This window comes from Phialemonium atrogriseum, assembly GCF_030411735.1.
Source record: "Phialemonium atrogriseum strain 8032-3 unplaced genomic scaffold QBC33scaffold_33, whole genome shotgun sequence".
Lineage (NCBI taxonomy): Eukaryota > Fungi > Ascomycota > Sordariomycetes > Cephalothecales > Cephalothecaceae > Phialemonium > Phialemonium atrogriseum.
Window position 1 is genome coordinate 106,521 of NW_026848170.1, and position 16,840 is coordinate 123,360.

The 16,840-nt window shown below is 59.8% G+C and overlaps 6 protein-coding genes across 6 annotated transcripts; 4 read left to right on the forward strand and 2 right to left on the reverse strand.

The window, feature by feature from the left end:
• Positions 1-786: 786 nt before the first annotated feature.
• On the forward strand, positions 787-3,354 carry QBC33DRAFT_499701 (major facilitator superfamily domain-containing protein). The gene is made up of 5 exons (XM_060425653.1): positions 787-1,292; positions 1,378-1,761; positions 1,858-2,186; positions 2,257-2,557; positions 2,645-3,354. Exons 1-5 carry the CDS (start codon positions 1,081-1,083, stop codon positions 3,213-3,215), a joined length of 1,797 nt encoding a protein of 598 aa, XP_060279435.1. The 5' UTR covers positions 787-1,080; the 3' UTR covers positions 3,216-3,354.
• A 91-nt stretch (positions 3,355-3,445) lies between these two features.
• Positions 3,446-6,150, reverse strand: QBC33DRAFT_459874 (uncharacterized protein; the record flags this gene model as incomplete). Its single annotated transcript, XM_060424950.1, has 4 exons — positions 3,446-3,643; positions 3,728-4,453; positions 4,902-5,473; positions 5,526-6,150. 4 exons carry the CDS (start codon positions 6,148-6,150, stop codon positions 3,446-3,448), a joined length of 2,121 nt encoding a protein of 706 aa, XP_060279436.1.
• A 1,963-nt stretch (positions 6,151-8,113) lies between these two features.
• Positions 8,114-10,921, forward strand: QBC33DRAFT_459731 (uncharacterized protein; the record flags this gene model as incomplete). The annotated part of the gene is made up of 2 exons (XM_060424942.1): positions 8,114-8,409; positions 8,677-10,921. 2 exons carry the CDS (start codon positions 8,114-8,116, stop codon positions 10,919-10,921), a joined length of 2,541 nt encoding a protein of 846 aa, XP_060279437.1.
• Positions 10,922-11,082: 161 nt separating this feature from the next.
• Positions 11,083-12,659, forward strand: QBC33DRAFT_598751 (nucleophile aminohydrolase). Its single transcript, XM_060431996.1, has one exon. The coding sequence runs from the start codon at positions 11,368-11,370 to the stop codon at positions 12,544-12,546; it is 1,179 nt and encodes a 392-aa protein (XP_060279438.1). The 5' UTR covers positions 11,083-11,367; the 3' UTR covers positions 12,547-12,659.
• A 1,520-nt stretch (positions 12,660-14,179) lies between these two features.
• QBC33DRAFT_581194 (SET domain-containing protein) lies at positions 14,180-15,438 on the forward strand (the record flags this gene model as incomplete). The annotated part of the gene is made up of 4 exons (XM_060431251.1): positions 14,180-14,719; positions 14,784-14,809; positions 14,872-14,960; positions 15,023-15,438. 4 exons carry the CDS (start codon positions 14,180-14,182, stop codon positions 15,436-15,438), a joined length of 1,071 nt encoding a protein of 356 aa, XP_060279439.1.
• Positions 15,439-15,890: 452 nt separating this feature from the next.
• Positions 15,891-16,586, reverse strand: QBC33DRAFT_581195 (uncharacterized protein; the record flags this gene model as incomplete). The annotated part of the gene is made up of 2 exons (XM_060431252.1): positions 15,891-16,205; positions 16,410-16,586. 2 exons carry the CDS (start codon positions 16,584-16,586, stop codon positions 15,891-15,893), a joined length of 492 nt encoding a protein of 163 aa, XP_060279440.1.
• Between the last annotated feature and the right edge of the window lie 254 nt (positions 16,587-16,840).

Genomic DNA, 16,840 nt, shown 5'->3' on the forward strand with positions numbered 1-16,840 from the left:
GTGGTAGTATGGCAGTTCTCGCTGAATGTGTGCCCTGGGTTGCTTCCGCCGTATCTACATCTCTTTTGGGTTTTATACTTGACCTTCGAGTCATAGCACGATGCCGATGGAGAATGTGGGCAGGGGCGTGGCGCTGTTCCGGCACTTTCAATTGCAGTTTCTGTGGTATCGGTAGCTATTGCTGTTGCTGTAGGTAACCATTGCCGTGCTGTCGGTAGCCATCGCTGTCGGTAATTACCACGTGTCGGAGAATTGGCGAGTCTGTTAGCCTCCACCAACTAACCCTAGCGCCGACCCAGCAAAGACTTCCGGTCCTTATCACCCAGGTCCAAGTCCAACGCCCTCCGTCTTCAATATCCACGTCCTCATTTTCAATATCCAAGCCCAAGAGAAGGGTCTAGGCCAACTCGGCAGCGCTGGGGCCTCCGAACATTCCATGCGCCGAGGTGGGTTCGTGGTCGTCGGTGAGGGGCTCGGTTCGGGACTGGGGCGTGATCGGAGGTGTCAAAGCTTGTGGGTGAAGAGAACTGGTTCCCCTGAAATAGTGTAAAGCTACCTCAGTTGCTGATATTGTATGCTGGCAATTTGCTGGCAAAGCCAACGGCCGAGGTGCTGGCCATCGATGGGCAAGCGCTTTGCCGTCCCAGCACCGAGCATAGCCCAAGTTTCGCCCCAAGGTGGTACGACCAAACTGGCATCCTCGGTCTCGTGCCTTACCCCAACAATCATCATTCCGGTATGGACTCCACTCTCGTTGCGGGGAAAATATGACCTACCCGAGTCTGTCTTAGTTTTGGTTGGTCCCGCCATGTGACAGGCCGACATGCATCTGCCGAAATAAGTGGCTCCCCCCGGCCCGCAAAGCTCAATGCCATGCCGTCAGGGGCGGGGTTGGTCTCATCGGCAGAAGCCCCCTGGGTAACATGTCCCCGTGATGCTTGGCGGAGAAAGAAAACAAATGAGTTCCCGGTGAAGAATTGATTCTTTTTCCCACTCCCTCCGTCACCTGATTCTCGCAACAACGGCCAATACAGTACAGTACAAGCCAACCAGCCAACCAACCAACCGATCGCAAAAGCCATGGCTGCAGACATTGAGAAGACGACGGCGACCACACGGGACGAGACGGCGGATGTGGAAGTCGCCGCCGCCGCCGTGTCCGATGGTGCGCATCGCTACCATGGGCCCCGCGGGCAAGACATGATTCCGCTTGAGCAAGAGGCTGTCCAGGACGTCGTTCGAATTGATCTGACCTGGAGATCTTGGCTGGTCGTGTTCATTGCCTGCTTCGCGTGAGTCATCAGACCCCAACCCCGAGGGAAAACTCGGCGTGTTGCCAGGCTGTCCCCCCCAGCTGCTAATTGAACCGGACCCCAGCATCATGGCCCAGGTATTCGTCGTCGTGGCTGCCGGATCAGTCATTGCCTTCATCGTCCGGGATCTAGGAGACGGGCCCATCGCGGGCTGGATCATCCAGGGGCCCCTTCTCATGCAGAGCGTGCTCTCGCCCATCGTGGGCCGCCTATCGGACGTGCTGGACCGCAAATATCTTGCCGCCGTACCCCCACTCATCGCCTTCGCCGGCGCCGTCATCTCGGCCAAGGCGACGTCGATGAGCATGCTGATTGGCGGCGGCATCCTCATCGGCACCACGCTGGCCACCATCTCCATCGCCCAGGCCATCCCCGCCGAGATCCTCCCGCTCAAGTACCGCGCCCTCGCGAACGGATTCGCCTTCATGGGCGGCGCCATTGGCGGATTGTTCGTATTCCCTGGATAATTACAAACCAAACAAACCCCCGAGAAAACAAGGAATCCCCAGGCTGACCTTTTTCTTCTTTTCTTTCTTGATCACAGGATCGGCACCCTGGGCGCAGGAGCAGTCACGAATGTGGGCACCGACGGCTGGCGGTGGATCTTCTGGATCCAGGCCATCTTCCACGGCATCACCTCTGTGGGGCTGTTCTGCTTCTACTGGCCGCCCAAGAACATCGAATACCCCAACATGACCCTCAAGGAGTACATCTGGGCGTGCGACCCCATCGGCTCCGCATTGTTCATGAGCAGCGCGACGCTCATGCTCCTCGCCCTTGACTGGGCGGGCGGCGCATACACCTGGTCTGATCCTCACGTTGCGGCGCCCCTTGCCATCGGTCTTGTCTTGCTCGTCGCCTTCAGCCTCTACGGTAATTCCTCCCATACTTTCTGCTTTCCCTTTACAATGTGATCACGAACTAGGTAGCTGACATCTACCAGAATGGAAAGGACGATCAGACGGCCTGGTGGCGCACGTCTTCTTCCACAAGAATGCAAACTTTGCCCTGTCCGTGTTCGCCTTCGCAGTCGAGGGCTGGATCTTCTACAGCGCCGTCAACTCCATTGTGCCGCAGATTGTCCTCCACCTCGGCTTCGAGCAGGACTCGTGGCGCATCTCGGTCCGCCAGCTGAGCTTCACCCTCGTCAACTTGACCGCCTCCATCCCGGTGACGTGGTACGCGACCCGGTACAAGGACCTGAAGTCGCCCTTGCTCGTCACTTTTGTTATATTCCTCGTCGTGTGAGTCTTTGTTTCCTCCCCCTCCCCCTCCCCCTTCCCCCCATTTCCATCGCACACCCCCTAACCCGTCAACCACCCTCAACCCAGCTGCATCTGCTACGCCACCATCAAACCCGCCTGGGGCTCCGCCCAGATCGGCTTCAACGTCCTGGCGGGCATCGGCCAGTCCGGGCCCCTGACCCTCCTCGTCGCCTGCGTGCAGTTCACGGCCCCGCACGCCTTCCTCTCGACGGCGACGGGGCTCGCCTTCTCGGCCCGCGCCATCGGCGGCGCCTTCGGCTCCGCCGTGCTCGACGCCATCATCAACGGCCGCATGGGCTCGCGCTACGCGCCCGCCGTCGCCAAGGCCGCCACCGCGGCGGGTCTGCCCGAGTCGAGCGTCGAAGCCCTGCTCGCGGCCCTGGCCGGCGGCGGCGGCGATGCAGACGTCCCCGGCGCGTCGGCCGCGGTGTGGACGGCTGCTGTCCGCGAGAGTAGGTTGCAGTATGCGGCGGCGTACCGGCTCGCGTGGGCTAGCGTGATTCCGTTTGTGGTGCTGGCCATCGTGGCGCTTGTGTTCCTCAGGGGCGTCAAGGAGCTGATGACGGATAAGGTGGAGGCTACGGTTGAGCGCGTGGGATTGGCGGAGGAGACGGAGGGGAAGGAGGTTGGGCAGTGATTTGGGGTCTATCAAGCTATCACGGGGTTTCTGAGCTAGTGTTGCTATGAGCCCTTGAGAGGGCTACATTAATGGGCGGGGGGAGGGCGGGATATGTCCCGTTTGCCTTCTAATTATATGCTACCTAATTATACTATACCATGTTACTGCCAGGCCCCTCAATGGGGTGATCATGGGTCATGGCCCTGCCTATGAGTTACTACCTAGAAGGTCACCCTCCATCCCCGGATTCAGCCCTCGATATCCAGCTCCTTATAGTACCGATAAATGCCCATCGAGTACTCCTGCCGCCGGTCGCTGGCGAGGTATTCCTTGATCTTGGGCCGTGCCTTGACGGCGTCGTACAGGGCAAAAACACGCGAGTAGTCACCGGACTTCTCCAGCTTCGTCATCGCCTTCGGGAACATGAACTTGACACCGTCGGTACACTTGCAAGAAACATGATATTAACATCAGACCCGGTAGGAAGGGAGGCGCGAATCAAATCACACACAAAAGAAGCAAAAACTCACCTGGAACAGCACCAGATCCGCATACGACAGCGCCCCGCCGTAGAGCCACGGCCCGTCCCCGCTGGACTTTGACGCGAGCACGCGCTCAAAGTAGCCGAGGTACTTGGGGAGCCTGTTCTGGACGTAGTCGGCGGCCCGGCGCTTGGACTCGGCCTTCTGGTCCTCGTAGTACAGGCCCGTGGCGACGGGGTGGTGGCAGTCGTGCGGCTCGTTGCTGAGGCCGTCGAGGGCCGTCAGGACGAGCGAGTTGACGCGGTAGATGGCGGCGTCGTCGTTCCCGCCCGGCACGAGTCCCAGGCGTGGGCCGAGGTACAGGAGGATGTTGGGCGTCTGGTTTATGACGAGGGCGCCGTGCTTGAGGATCGGGGGAGCGAAGGCAGGGGGGTTGATGCCGTCGTCGGGGATCTCGCCCTTGATGTGCGCTAGGACCGTGTTGACGCCGTCCTTGGTGTGCGCTGTGTCGGTGTAGGTCGCGCCGGCTTCCTCGAGGGCGAGGCGCACGTGCTCGCCGCGGCCGGGAATGCCGGGCCAGTAGATAAGTTCGTAGGGGGTGGTTGGCGCCATTGGGCGGGGTCGAGGGGGAAGGGGGCGGAGGTGACGTTGGGGGTGGTGCGGGTTCGGATTCGGAGTGGAAGTGAGATTCGGATTTGGATTCGGATGGCGGAGGGGGCGAGATTGGCGGAGAATGGACGAAGAAGCTCGAATTGCGGCCGAGACGACAGACCTCTCCATATAAAACTGGCAGGGAGGTAGTATTGATTTATAGGTAGCTGCAAGGAGGGGCGCAGCGGAGGAATGGCTTGCCGGGGAACTGCGGGGTTGACGCTGCAGACTGTGGAGGGGTAGATGACGTCCCATAAGGCGGGCGGGATGGACGGACGGATGCCAACTGGACCCGCCGGGAATGCTTGAACTATTGAATCCACCGAGACCCACCCAAAGGTACCTAACTAATGAATAATATGGAATACAGTCGCATGGGCATCTCGCTCCGCATCGTGATGGACAATAAGGTATGCTGCAAAACGGGAAGAGGATATATCTGTGTCGTGTAATCATGTTTCGAGTCAAGCAAGCCAGAGAAGATAAAAGAGACGAAAAGGAGAGACCGAAAAGAAACAGACCCAATGCCAATATTTCCCTCTATATGCCATCAAGCCAGAGCATCCTCAACAATCCTGTAGCATTCCGCCGGGTCCTCAAACACGTGCCAGGCCGACCGCGGGACGCCCTCAAACGCCTTCTCAAATCGCTCCGGCTCGTTCTTGGCCGCGATGCCAACCGACGCGATGTCGGTAACCTTGCGGATCAGGATGACGTGCACCCAGCCCGGGAACTCGCGGTACACGTCGCCGTACGCCTCCGGGTCGCTCTGCGTCGAGTCGCCGATGCACACCACCTTCTTGCGCGGCAGCCACGAGTGCAGCTTGCGCATCCGGTCGACCTTGTACTCCTCGGTGCCCATCGTCAGGTTGGCGAGAAGGCCCGGGATGCTCATCCAGTTGGAGTCACGCATCACCAGCTGCCCGAACGGGTAGTACTGTTCGCGGAAGTCGTGCAGGAACGGGTAGAGGTTGTATGGCGAGGCTGAGAGGTAGAAGAAAGGGGACTTGGGAGCCAGCACCTTCTGGATGTAGGCATACAGCTCCGGCATCCCCGTTATTGGCACCGGCTTGGAGACGAAGGTCGACCGCAGGATGCCGATGGGATCGCTGGTCTGGGTGACCTTGATCGTGTCGTCGACGTCTGCGCAGGGACAACAAGGTTAGCAAAGTTGCCGGCGAAGAGTAGGGCCAACGCCAATACGTGCCTGAGATTACCGCCCAGCCCTCTGGGTCCGTGTATAGCGTCTTCATCTTCAGGAGCCCGTTTGCCCCCTCGGGGACGTCCGCGACCGTGGTCACGACATCGCCAGGGTGGGCAGCGGGCAGCAGTTTTATGTCGCTGCTGATGCCATTCCTCCCGCCCGGCCCCAGCTTGAGGACGTTGTGGTGCCCAAAGACAGCGTTGACGACCCTGCCCGGCTGGACGTCCATGAGGAACGGTATTATCCTCTTCTCGATTGTCGCCTCGTCCCGCTCGCCGTTGGCGAGCCCGATCTTGTCGGCCACCTCCGATACGACGTCGATGACCTTACACGAAGAGTGCTGGGCGAAGACTGCGGCGAGGAACTCGGCCTGCCAATCCCCGCCTTCTCCCCGGAAGGCGATGTTGTCGAAGAGCCAGACGACATCGTGTTCGGTGATGGGGATCGGGCGCGGGTTGTAGGGGCCGAGGTAGGATAGCAGGTCGCTCAGCTTCGAGGAGGCTGTCAGCTTGGTCATGGTCGGGTCAAGCAGTTTGAAGGATGTGTGTTGCGAGATTCTCGGCAAATCGGCTTCGGTCTGGGAGAAGTTCTTTTCCTTGCGCGTCCTCGTCTGCATCTCGGCCCCGTAGGACGTATTGTGTGCTGGCGACATGATGGATAGGCACGATTGCGCGGCGAGGCGAGGCGAGGCAGAAGGGGTCTGTACGGTCGGCGCGTGCCTGGTCGGAGGGCGCCTGAGGTCTGAGTCCGAGTCTTGGGCGCGGCTGTGTGACTCCAAGAGTGAACTCACGAGGCGAACTTTCGGGGCGAGGTACGAGGGACGAGGTGTGGGCACCGTAGGCTGCGACGTGGATAACCGCAGTGTTTATTAGCCAGTTTCCTCTTGTCTCACGGCACCTTTTCCCAGCTGGATTTCCGAAGAAGCGTACATACCTTGGGTAAGCGTCAGCTGAGACGATCATTTACCCCCCAATGCAGGCGCTTAGCCCCTCAGCCTGTCATCCTTTCAGCCCATGGCTTCAAGCCACCAGGCTGACATGCTGCTGCCTCCTGGTTCCTGGGTCTGTGGTCGCATCAGATGGTCCAGGGTGTGCGCGACACAGTCATCCGGGATGGCCAACCATCATGTCGTATGCACTGCGAGGCTCCCTCTCGCGATTCCCGTCACATTAACTCATGTCACATGATTTCAGCACAGATTGTTTGCAAATATGTATGTAATCTATATGCAAGGTGACCCGCTTTATGCAATAAAGTGCCCCCCCCCCAAACACTTACTCATTTCACACACGTGGATAGTATAATAGATTAGCCTTGTTATATGCATATCCCTTTCATAGCAATATTATCAATCACCCCTAGCTTCTCAACTCGTTCGATGCCTGGAACAGCGTTTTGCTCGAAAAGAGACGGGGAAGTAAAAGGCCCTTACCGTGGGATAGATTAAATCCACGAAGCTATGTGCAACTCCAAAGAGTACAGTACACCACCCGGCCACATAGCTACATAGCAAAGGGGCTGTACGCAACCTTGATGCCGAAATTGGTGCTTGTTTGTTAGAAGCGGGGATGTATTCCTTCCCATCACCACCAGTGTTGTGGTCGGCCAATCATCATTTCGAGTCATCAAGTTGCTGCCGGCGTGCCGGTGGTAACGTGTGCCTTCCTTCCCAGCGTGTCGGCCAACCAAGGAGCAGCGTGTGCCTGAAAATATCTTGAGAGAAAAGACGGAAGAATGCAGGAACCGAAAAATGGCCCCGCCCTCTGCCCTACGGGTCATTTATGATGACGTCTACCGCATGGTAAGGGATAGTAAGGGGGGGACGTTGGTTCATATACCCGGTGATGGAAGTAAGCAAATACGACGGAGACAGGGGTTCATCACAACAGCTCATTTCCCAGCGCGGGGCGGTCCCAGGTCGACGTTAAAAAGACTAATGCTAACCTTGTTTGGTCAGCGAAGCAAGGGACTGTTCAGGGGAACAACTTTGTTGGTGGCAATGGCGTGCCAAACGAGACATTTGTGCATGCAAATGGCGTCCTGACCTATGCGCCATGTTGTCGGGGCTTGTTCCATGGCTCCTGGTTGTCATCAGCATGTCAGTGGCGTCGGCGCCGCTATCAAGATCTCGAGCTGAGGCGGTGGTACATCGGCTTGTGGCTTGTTCGCGGATGCACCAAACAAACGCCAAGCACGTACCCTGGCGCCTAGTCAATTTAGCCCCCCTGAAATCGTGGTCACACAGGGGCACTGTGACCAAATTATCGAATGCGGACCGCTGGTTTAAGCCTAGCCGAGGCGCTGCTGCAGGGGCTAATCTCCAAGTGCAATTCACTCAACCACTGTTGGATGATGCTGGCTGGACGCACCTCAACCCCCCCCCCGTCCGCGACAGGGTCGTGATGGATACGGAGCGTAATTATGACTGGAATAAAATCCTGCCATGTTCCCCCCCCGCGTCGGCCATGAGGGCTCTCCAGCGTCAAGGCAAGGGAGGAGATCGTCAACCTTCGCCTCACCCTCATCCGCTCTTTTTTCGAGGTGTTCTCCGCATCCAAGTCACTCATTTATGATTCAAGATGCGTGTTCACTCTTTTCAGTCAATCGTTCCCATTCTGGGCTTGGTTGCGGTGGCATCGGCCGATTACCCGGTCAGCTCCCATGATGCCGTGGTTACTGTGATCGTCCAGAGCACCATCACCACATGTCCTACCATCCCACCGCCGCCATGCAGCGGCGACGTCAGCGAGACTGGGTATGGCACCAGCCCCCCTCTCACCTCGTCTGACGAGTCGAGCGCCAGCTACACCTACAGCGGCACTGAGAGCAGTGTCCCGACGGACACTGCTGTTTCTTCCTATCCTTCTGTTTCTCTGTCGACCTACCCGTCGAGCGGCGAGGGGCCATACCCCACGAGCGGAGACAGCGAGAGCTCGTACACTGCTGCGCCTTCTGGCACCGAGACCTCGTATCCGGCGAGCGAGACCGAGACCGAGACCGAGGGCAGCAGTACGGTCGAGAGCTCCTATGAGCCGACCAGCCCCCCCTCCAGCTCCTCGGAGCCGGAACCGACCATCCCGCCGTACTACACCACGTACTGGTCGTCCATCCTCCCCACCAGCTCGTCCACGCCGACCCCAAGCGCGCCGGCCTGCGCCGATTACTGGCTGTCGAACATCAAGCACCAGGGCAAGGCCCCCCTCGCCAAGTCGGGCTACAGCGTGTTCCGGAACGTGAAGGACTTTGGCGCCAAGGGAGACGGCGTGTCCGACGACACGGCGGCCATCAACCGCGCCATCAGCGACGGCGGGAGGTGCGGCCCCGGCACCTGCGGCTCGTCGACCACGACGCCGGCCATTGTCTACTTCCCGCCCGGCACCTACCTCGTGTCGGCGCCCATCATCGACTACTACTACACCCAGATCATCGGCGACCCGATCTGCCTGCCCGTCATCAAGGCCAGCTCGAGCTTTCAGGAGCGGTTCCTCATCGACGGCGACCAGTACCAGAGCACGGGCAAGCTCGGCTGGGGCGCGACCAACGTCTTCTGGCGCCAGATCCGCAACCTCATCGTCGACCTGACCGCGGTGAAGCCGTCCGTCCTGGTGGCCGGCATCCACTGGCCGACTGGGCAGGCGACGTCGCTCGAGAACATCGTCTTCAAGATGTCGACGGCGTCGGGCAACCAGCACCAGGGCCTCTTCATCGAGGAGGGCTCGGGCGGCTACGTCGGCGACCTCGTCTTCCACGGCGGCGCCCAGGGCCTCTCGGTCGGCAACCAGCAGTTCACCATGCGCAACCTGACCTTCCACAACTCGGACGTTGCCATCCAGAAGCTCTGGGACTGGGGCTGGACCTACAAGGGCCTCAGCATCAACAACTGCCGCGTGGGCCTGGACATCACCGGCGTCAACAACGGCGCTCTCAGCGTCGGCTCCGTCGTGCTCGTCGACAGCGACATCAACAACACCCCGGTCGGCATCGCCTTCGGTAGCAGCGACGCCTCCGGGCCAGCCGCCGCCAACAGCATCATCGTCGAGAACGTCCGCCTCAGCAACGTGCCCGTCGCCATCCAGGGGCCCGGAAAGTCAACGGTGCTGCCGGGATCGAGCGGGGCGTCCACCATCGCCGGCTGGGGCAGGGGCCACAAGTACACGCCGACGGGGCCGACCGCGTTCCAGGGGGCCATCACTCCCAACGCTCGGCCAGAGGGCCTCGTGTCCGGCTCTGACTACTATGAGCGGTCCAAGCCCAAGTACGACAAGTCGTTCGCCTCGGACTTTGTCAGCGTCCGTGACGGCGGTGCGGTCGGCAACGGTGTCGCCGATGACACGGCCGCGATCAACGAGGTGCTGGAGGCGGCGGCCGCCGCGGGCAAGATCGTCTTCTTCGACGCCGGCACCTATGTCGTCACGAGCACGATCCGTGTTCCCGCCGGGTCCAGGATCGTCGGCGAGGCGTACCCCGTCATCCTCTCGTCGGGCGACTACTTCGCCAACCTCCGGCTGCCCAAGCCCGTCGTCCAGGTTGGCACCCCCGGGTCGGTGGGCCAGGTCGAGTGGTCCGACATGATCGTCAGCACGCGCGGCGCCCAGGCCGGTGCCATCCTCATCGAGTGGAACCTCGCCTCCGAGGGCACCCCCTCGGGCATGTGGGACGTGCACACGCGCATCGGCGGGTTCGCCGGCTCGGAGCTGCAGCTCGCCGAGTGCGCCAAGACGCCCGACACCAAGGTCACGGCCGACAACGTGGCTCAAAAGTGCATCGCGGCGTTCATGAGCATGCACATCACCAAGTCGGCCACGGGCCTGTACATGGAGAACGTGTGGCTGTGGGTGGCGGACCACGACGTCGAGGACAAGGACCTGAGGCAGATCACCATCTATGCCGGCCGCGGCCTCCTCATCGAGAGCACGCTCGGCAACATCTGGCTGTACGGCACGTCGGTCGAGCACCACGTGCTGTACGAGTACCAGATCCACGGCTCGACCAACATCGTGCTGGGCCAGATCCAGACCGAGACGGCATACTACCAGCCCAACCCGGACGCCACCATCCCCTTCCCCACCAACAGCACCTACCACGATCCCGTCCTGGCCACGGGCGAGAGCGGCTGGGGCGTCCGCATCGTCGACAGCAGCGACATCCTCGTCTACGGCGCGGGCCTGTACAGCTTCTTCGACAACAACGACGTGACGTGCTCCAACGAGGGCAACACCGACAAGTGCCAGAAGCGCATCTTCAGCGTCGAGGGGAGCAGCGTGTCCGTGTACAACCTCAACACCGTCGGCACCACCAAGATGATCACCGTTGACGGCACCGACGTCGCGTCCTACTCGGACAATGCCGATGGCTTTGTCCAGACCATTGCCCTGTTCAGATCATGAAGTAGCTGATGATGATGACGATGGGGGATTTGTCTTTTATTTCTCTTTGTTCTTGGGATGTTTTCCCTTGTTTGAACATTCTTGGGAGGGAGCCTTACTCCAGTGTGTATTATTAAAATATAATAGCTTCGACAAACACACCAAAATTTTGGCGTGTCATGGTTTTTTGGCTTCCACGTCAGCGATGGTGATAATACGGGCTTCCATACTACGTTATATAACGATATCTATGCGACTAGTTGGACAAAGACTTGATCGCGCGTGATGCTTGGTATGCAATTAACAAGCTCTTTCCACCAATGTGGTAATTTAAACAGTAGGCATGCAATTAACAAGCTTATCCCACCAAACCTCGCGGGGCAAGTACATCCAATTGTTGACTCGACTTCCTTCCTTGCCCTTTCTTAACGTCTTGTCTCTCGTCTTGGCCGCCCTCTATTCAAACCATGTGGGACTTCCTCACCGTTTGGCTGCGCATAGTCGCCGCCTTTCCCCTCTCGGGCTTGCTCATCCAATCCCACAAGCATGCCCAGTCCCCCTCCTCCTCCCCAGGCCTCCCAATGGTGATCAACACGTGGGGCGGCCCCTTCACAGCAGCCACAGACGCCGCCTACGAGGCCCTAACCTCGTCGCCATCAGCATCGTCAGCCTCCTCTGCCGCCCTCGACGCCGTCGAGATGGGCTGCCGGGCCTGCGAACGCGGCCGCTGCGGCGGCAGCGTGGGGTACGGCGGCTCGCCGGACGAGTCGTGCGAGACGACGCTGGACGCGCTGGTCATGGACGGCTCGACCATGGACTCGGGCGCCGTGGCGGGGCTGCGGCGCGTGCGCGACGCCGTCTCGGTCGCGCGCCGCGTCCTCGAGCACACGGCCCACTCGCTGCTCGTCGGCGACCTGGCCACGCGGTTTGCCGTCGAGAACGGCTTCGACGAGGAGGAGGAAGGCGGAGGGGAAGGTGGTTACGGCCTCGCGACGCCCGAGTCGGCGGCCTTGTGTCGCCTGTGGAGGGACGCGGGCTGCCAGCCTAACTTCCGCGTCGCCGTCACCCCCGACCCGTCCCGCTCCTGTGGGCCGTACACGCCTCTCCCGCGAAACCACCTCGGGACGTCGGCGGCGGCTGGGGACGCGTCTTCATCATCCCGGCGGGATGCAAATCCGGATCCGGACCCCGACCGCCCAGCAGTAGCAGCCGCGCACGACACCATCTCCATGATCGCCATCTCCTCCTCGGGCGCCATGGCGGCGGCGACGTCGACCAACGGGGCGTCGCACAAGATACCCGGGCGCGTGGGCGACGGCCCCATTGTCGGCAGCGGGTCGTACGTCGACGGAGAGGTGGGCGGGTGCGGGGCGACGGGGGACGGGGACGTCATGATGCGGTTCCTGCCGTGCTACCAGGCCGTCGAGAGTTTGCGGCGCGGCATGTCGCCGCGGGAGGCCGCCGAGGATGCCGTCCGCAGGATGGTGAGGAGGTACCCGGCTGTGCTGAGCGGCGTTGTCGTTGTCAACAACAGGGGCGAGCATGGGGGGGCTGGGTCGGGGTGGACGTTTACGTATGCTTATCGGGGTGGGGATATGAATGCTACGACGGTCGTGACTGTGCCGCCGGTGCAGGACTTGGATTAGGGAATGGCGGAGATCTACGTGCGGCGCTGCGGTAAAAAAAAGAAATAATGGTCATGTCCTCGGCTTCTACATCGCGAGTCGGTGAGTGCCCTTCAGTTGCCGAGACAGTTGATCGGAGCCAAGCTTGGCCCACTGGTCGGCGCATGGTGGAGCATCAACACGATCTTATCTTGGCGAGCATGGCCAGATCAAGAGTCCCGCAGGCAATGAGAGCCCAGCCGACAATATGCCGCTAGAGCGTAGTCTCAAAGTCAGCTTTCTCGACGGACTCCCTAGCGGCATAGCCTATTCTGACGTCCGGCCCAAGGGAACCTTGCAAGTATGGGGACACAAGACGGTGCATGCCCCGCTGGCCCGAGCCACTGAAAAGGAAGAAGCAAGCTATGTCGGAGGGAAAGAAGTCACCAGATGTAGACACGTCCGACAGCTGTTGCACCCAGTTTGTTTGCTTCCTGGATGCCGACCAGTCCTAGTCAATCCAGAAATGAAAGTACCGGCGTTCCTTGGACGGTGCCCCGATGGCATTCTTGGCGGCCCAGCCGTTAAATTCTGGAACCAAGAGCGAGCTTATCCCGCATAAGAATGTTCTTGGCCACCGGTCCTGCGGCAGGGAGGAAATGGGCTCGATCCCCATGCCACATCCCCATGCCACGTGCAGTCTGAACCTGCACTAGGCTCCCCCGATCCGACCAACCGGAGCCTCGCTTTCGCAAGCCCATGCCTCATGTGGTCGAGGATTGGCGCCGAAGGATGAGAGCCAAGGAAGAGGCCTCACGTTGCACGCGCACCAAGATCGGCCGGCTCGATGCGGCCGGTTGGGGTAGGAGGATTCGGAGCCAAGCCGCGGATGAAGTCGATTATGAGGACAAACTCCCGTGTGGGGTCTTGGGCCTTTACCTGCGTGCCGCGTGCTCCGCGCCCCGTTGAGGGTCGATCTCCCACCGAGCCGAAAGCACGTCCTTCCCCTGGAATTTGAACTTGCGCAAATTGCTCCTGCGATGCGATGGCAAAAACCGCGAAATGGCGCAACACAGCTGTCTTTTGAATCGGCCATTTTATTTTGTTGCGCCCAGCTCTTCCCGCAAATACCTCGAAACTCGCAAAACCCTTTTTTTCTCATTCGACAGAGCCTTTCCTTGCCTTGGAATGGACCCACGGGCGGCTAAATGAGTCTTGGGGCTCTTGGTTGTGGGTCCAAAACCACAGGTAATGCAATTAAGCAGCTTGGCGACTATCACAATGAAACCGGATGGCGGTTTACAATGGGAAGGGCTTCCTTGGCTTCGTGCTGATCTATATCCATCTACGGGTGCGGATGACTTGCAACGTGGCTTGCTAGCTGAATCTCAGGACGGGGGCAGGGCCATGCTGGGAATATTATGTCGCCTACCCCGGGCAGGAGTTGGAGGGTCTGGATGACTTTTGTTCAACTGCCCCCAGTTCCGCAGCTGACTGATTGACAATGGGTCCTCGCCGCTTCTCGCCAGTGCTCCTCCTCTGCGGGTTCTGCTCCGCGATACACAGCCCCAGCCCCCTGGATGATATCTCGGATGCCGTTCTCGCCGCCGAGCAGTGCGGGTGGCCGTCCCTCGGCCTGCTGCAGCACAACGGCGGCCGGGACTGCCCGCGCGCCATGGACGACAGCGTGGGCCTCGACCCGGCCAGCTGGGCCCCCTGGACGCACCGGCCGTTCTGCGCCGACACAAAGTACTGCGTCTTCACCAACTCCATGTTCCAGGGCAACCATGGGGTGAGCATCATCACCACGCCCGAGATCGCCGCCAGCTCGGTCGATCTCCTTACGACCCTCAACGCGGCCCAGGACCCGCAACTCGGCAACCAAGCCCCCGACCCGCCGCCGTACGAGGTCAGGGAGATCCCCGGGAGGGGCATGGGGGTCGTGGCGACGCGGAGGATCCGTCACGGCGAGATCCTGATGGTCGACTACGCCAGCATCCTCGTCGACACCGAGTTCCCCGGCCGCGTCAGGAGGGAGAAGGGCCACCAGCTGCTGCAGCGGGCCATGGAGCAGCTGCCCAACTCGGACGGGGTGCTGTCGCTCGCCCGGAGCAGCAAGGCCGGCGCGCCTCTCCCCGAGGACGTCATGAGGACCAACACGTTTGGGATGACTATCAGTGATCGCTCCCGCATGGCGCTCTTTCCGAGGATATCGGTGAGTTTGTTCTTCGCGGCTGTTGAGGGGGTAGAAGGGGCAGCGATGGTAACAATGCCTGCAGAGGATGAACCATGCGTGTAATCCGAAGTAGGTTCGCCGAGAAATAATCAGGGTAATTATTACATCGGCAGTCACTGACAGGTTCCCAGCGCATTCACGCGATTCTTGGAGAAGACTTTGGCCAAGCGAGTCGTGGCATTCCGCGACATCGAGGCTGGTGAAGAGATCACAATCAGCTGTGAGTTATCTCCCTCTCTCGTTGGAATGACATCCGGCGAGCTGACACATTGGGTGCTGCAGATCTCGAACCCGGGGTGTTGCACGCCGAGCGTCAGGAGATGCTGCTCAAGAGATGGGGCTTCAAGTGCAGCTGCTCGCTCTGTTCCGCGCCGGCAGAGGAGATCGCAGCCTCGGACCGCCGCCGGGAGAGGGTCCAGGTGATCAGGAAAGAAGTCCTCCAGCACGTCCAGAACCGAGACTTCCAAGGCGCCATTGAACTGAACGCCGAGATGCTGGAGCTCATCCGCAAGGAAGATCTGGCTCCACATCTCGGGGAACATTACGAGGTGTTGGCTCGGCTGTATCTGGCGGCGACGGATCTGAAGAACGCAAAGATATTTGCACAGCTCGCATTGGATGACTTGGAGGCGAATGGCGGTGTCGACGTGTACGACGGGATTGAGGAGCTCAGAACCATACTTGGGTGGAACACCTAGGTATGACTTGATATTCAGCGTGGTCATTCAAATTCTGCAACTAGACAGTTTACAGTGTTTTATTCCCCCCCAAAGACTGGGCTTCTTCTTCCCCTCGCCCCTCCGTATTGACGTCATCTAGCGACATCGCCCCTGTGCTATGATGCTCGCCTGCACAGCCTGGAGCTGCGACTGACGACGACAAATGTCGGGTTAAAACTGCATTTCAGTTATTCGTAACCAAGTAGAAATCCATTGGACGGCTAAATATTCGAAGAACTGAGGGAGGCCAAAGCAAATCCCAACGGCCGGCTCCGTGCCGAGCAACTGCCCGTCCATCCCCCCGGCGTCGCGTCCGTGACCTGCTTCTTTTTGCATGGCCTGCAGGGTCTTGCTACCTTGCGCAGCACCCGAGCCCATGAAATACCAAATCGCCCCCCTCTTCCAACCAGGAGGAGCAGGCACTGCGCTAGTTAATCAGTCTTGACAATCCCCTCCTTCTCGTTCTCCTCTTTGCCCCTTTGGCTCCATGCCGGCGGCTCGTTGCGGCCCTCCTCGACGGCCTTGAGGAAGTCCTCCTTGGACTGGTGCACCGTCGTGGGCTCGTGCTCGGCCGGCGCGTAGATGGTGTACAGCGTCAGCGGCGTGGAGCCGATGTTGAGGAGCTGGTACTTTGTCCCCGCCGGCACGACCACCATGTCGCCCGCCCGGACTTCTTGCTCCTTCTCGCCCATCTGCACGAGCCCGGTGCCCGATGTGAAGGTCATGCTGTGGTCGACTGGGTGGGCCTGATTGCCGCGAGTCTTTAGTCATCTGGTCTATGCCTGTCTGCCTGCCTGCCTGTCTGCCAAGCTTGTGTGTGTGTGTGTGTGTGTGCATGTGTGTATGGCCTTGATCCTCCCCCCTGGTGATAATGGTGATGGTGATGGTATGGCTGTGGCAATGGCAATGGCAATGGCAATGGCAATGCTGATTATTCATTGAGGGCTTACTTCTTCGCCTATGTCTCCCCTCACCGGTACTGCCATCAGCACCAGTTGCGAGTACAGCCCCGTGTGCAGCACTCGCCGGAATTCGCCCGACTTGAGCGGGATGGTCGTGGTCATCCGCGGGAAATATTGCATCTCCCCCTGCTTCGGAGGCTCGGCGCTAGGTTTCGGGAACCCCATATTGGTCGGATTTTTGGACTGGGAAAGAGTCGTAGGGCTGATACGGGGTTGTTATCGCGACAGCGCTGGCAAACAAAACATGTGTAAATTCGTAATTAATTGCCCAAATAAAATAAAGAGGAGTGCCCAGGGAAAGCCGGGGTTTTTGGCAGATCGACCCAAGTTATATCTCAGTCTACCTACGTCAGGAAAAGCCAAAACCGAATCTGTGGAGACGGGAGGAACCCCGACCTCGACGTCATTGATTTCCCAGG

Bases quoted from the DNA above. Each gene is read 5' to 3' on its own strand.
- QBC33DRAFT_499701 (XM_060425653.1), top strand. From the start codon at position 1,081: ATGGCTGCAGACATTGAGAAGACGACGGCGACCACACGGGACGAGACG. The intron at 1,762-1,857 runs GTTCGTATTCCC...TCTTGATCACAG, and splicing joins GGCGGCGCCATTGGCGGATT to GATCGGCACCCTGGGCGCAG. The intron at 2,558-2,644 runs GTGAGTCTTTGT...CCCTCAACCCAG, and splicing joins TTTGTTATATTCCTCGTCGT to CTGCATCTGCTACGCCACCA.
- QBC33DRAFT_598751 (XM_060431996.1), top strand. From the start codon at position 11,368: ATGTGGGACTTCCTCACCGTTTGGCTGCGCATAGTCGCCGCCTTTCCC.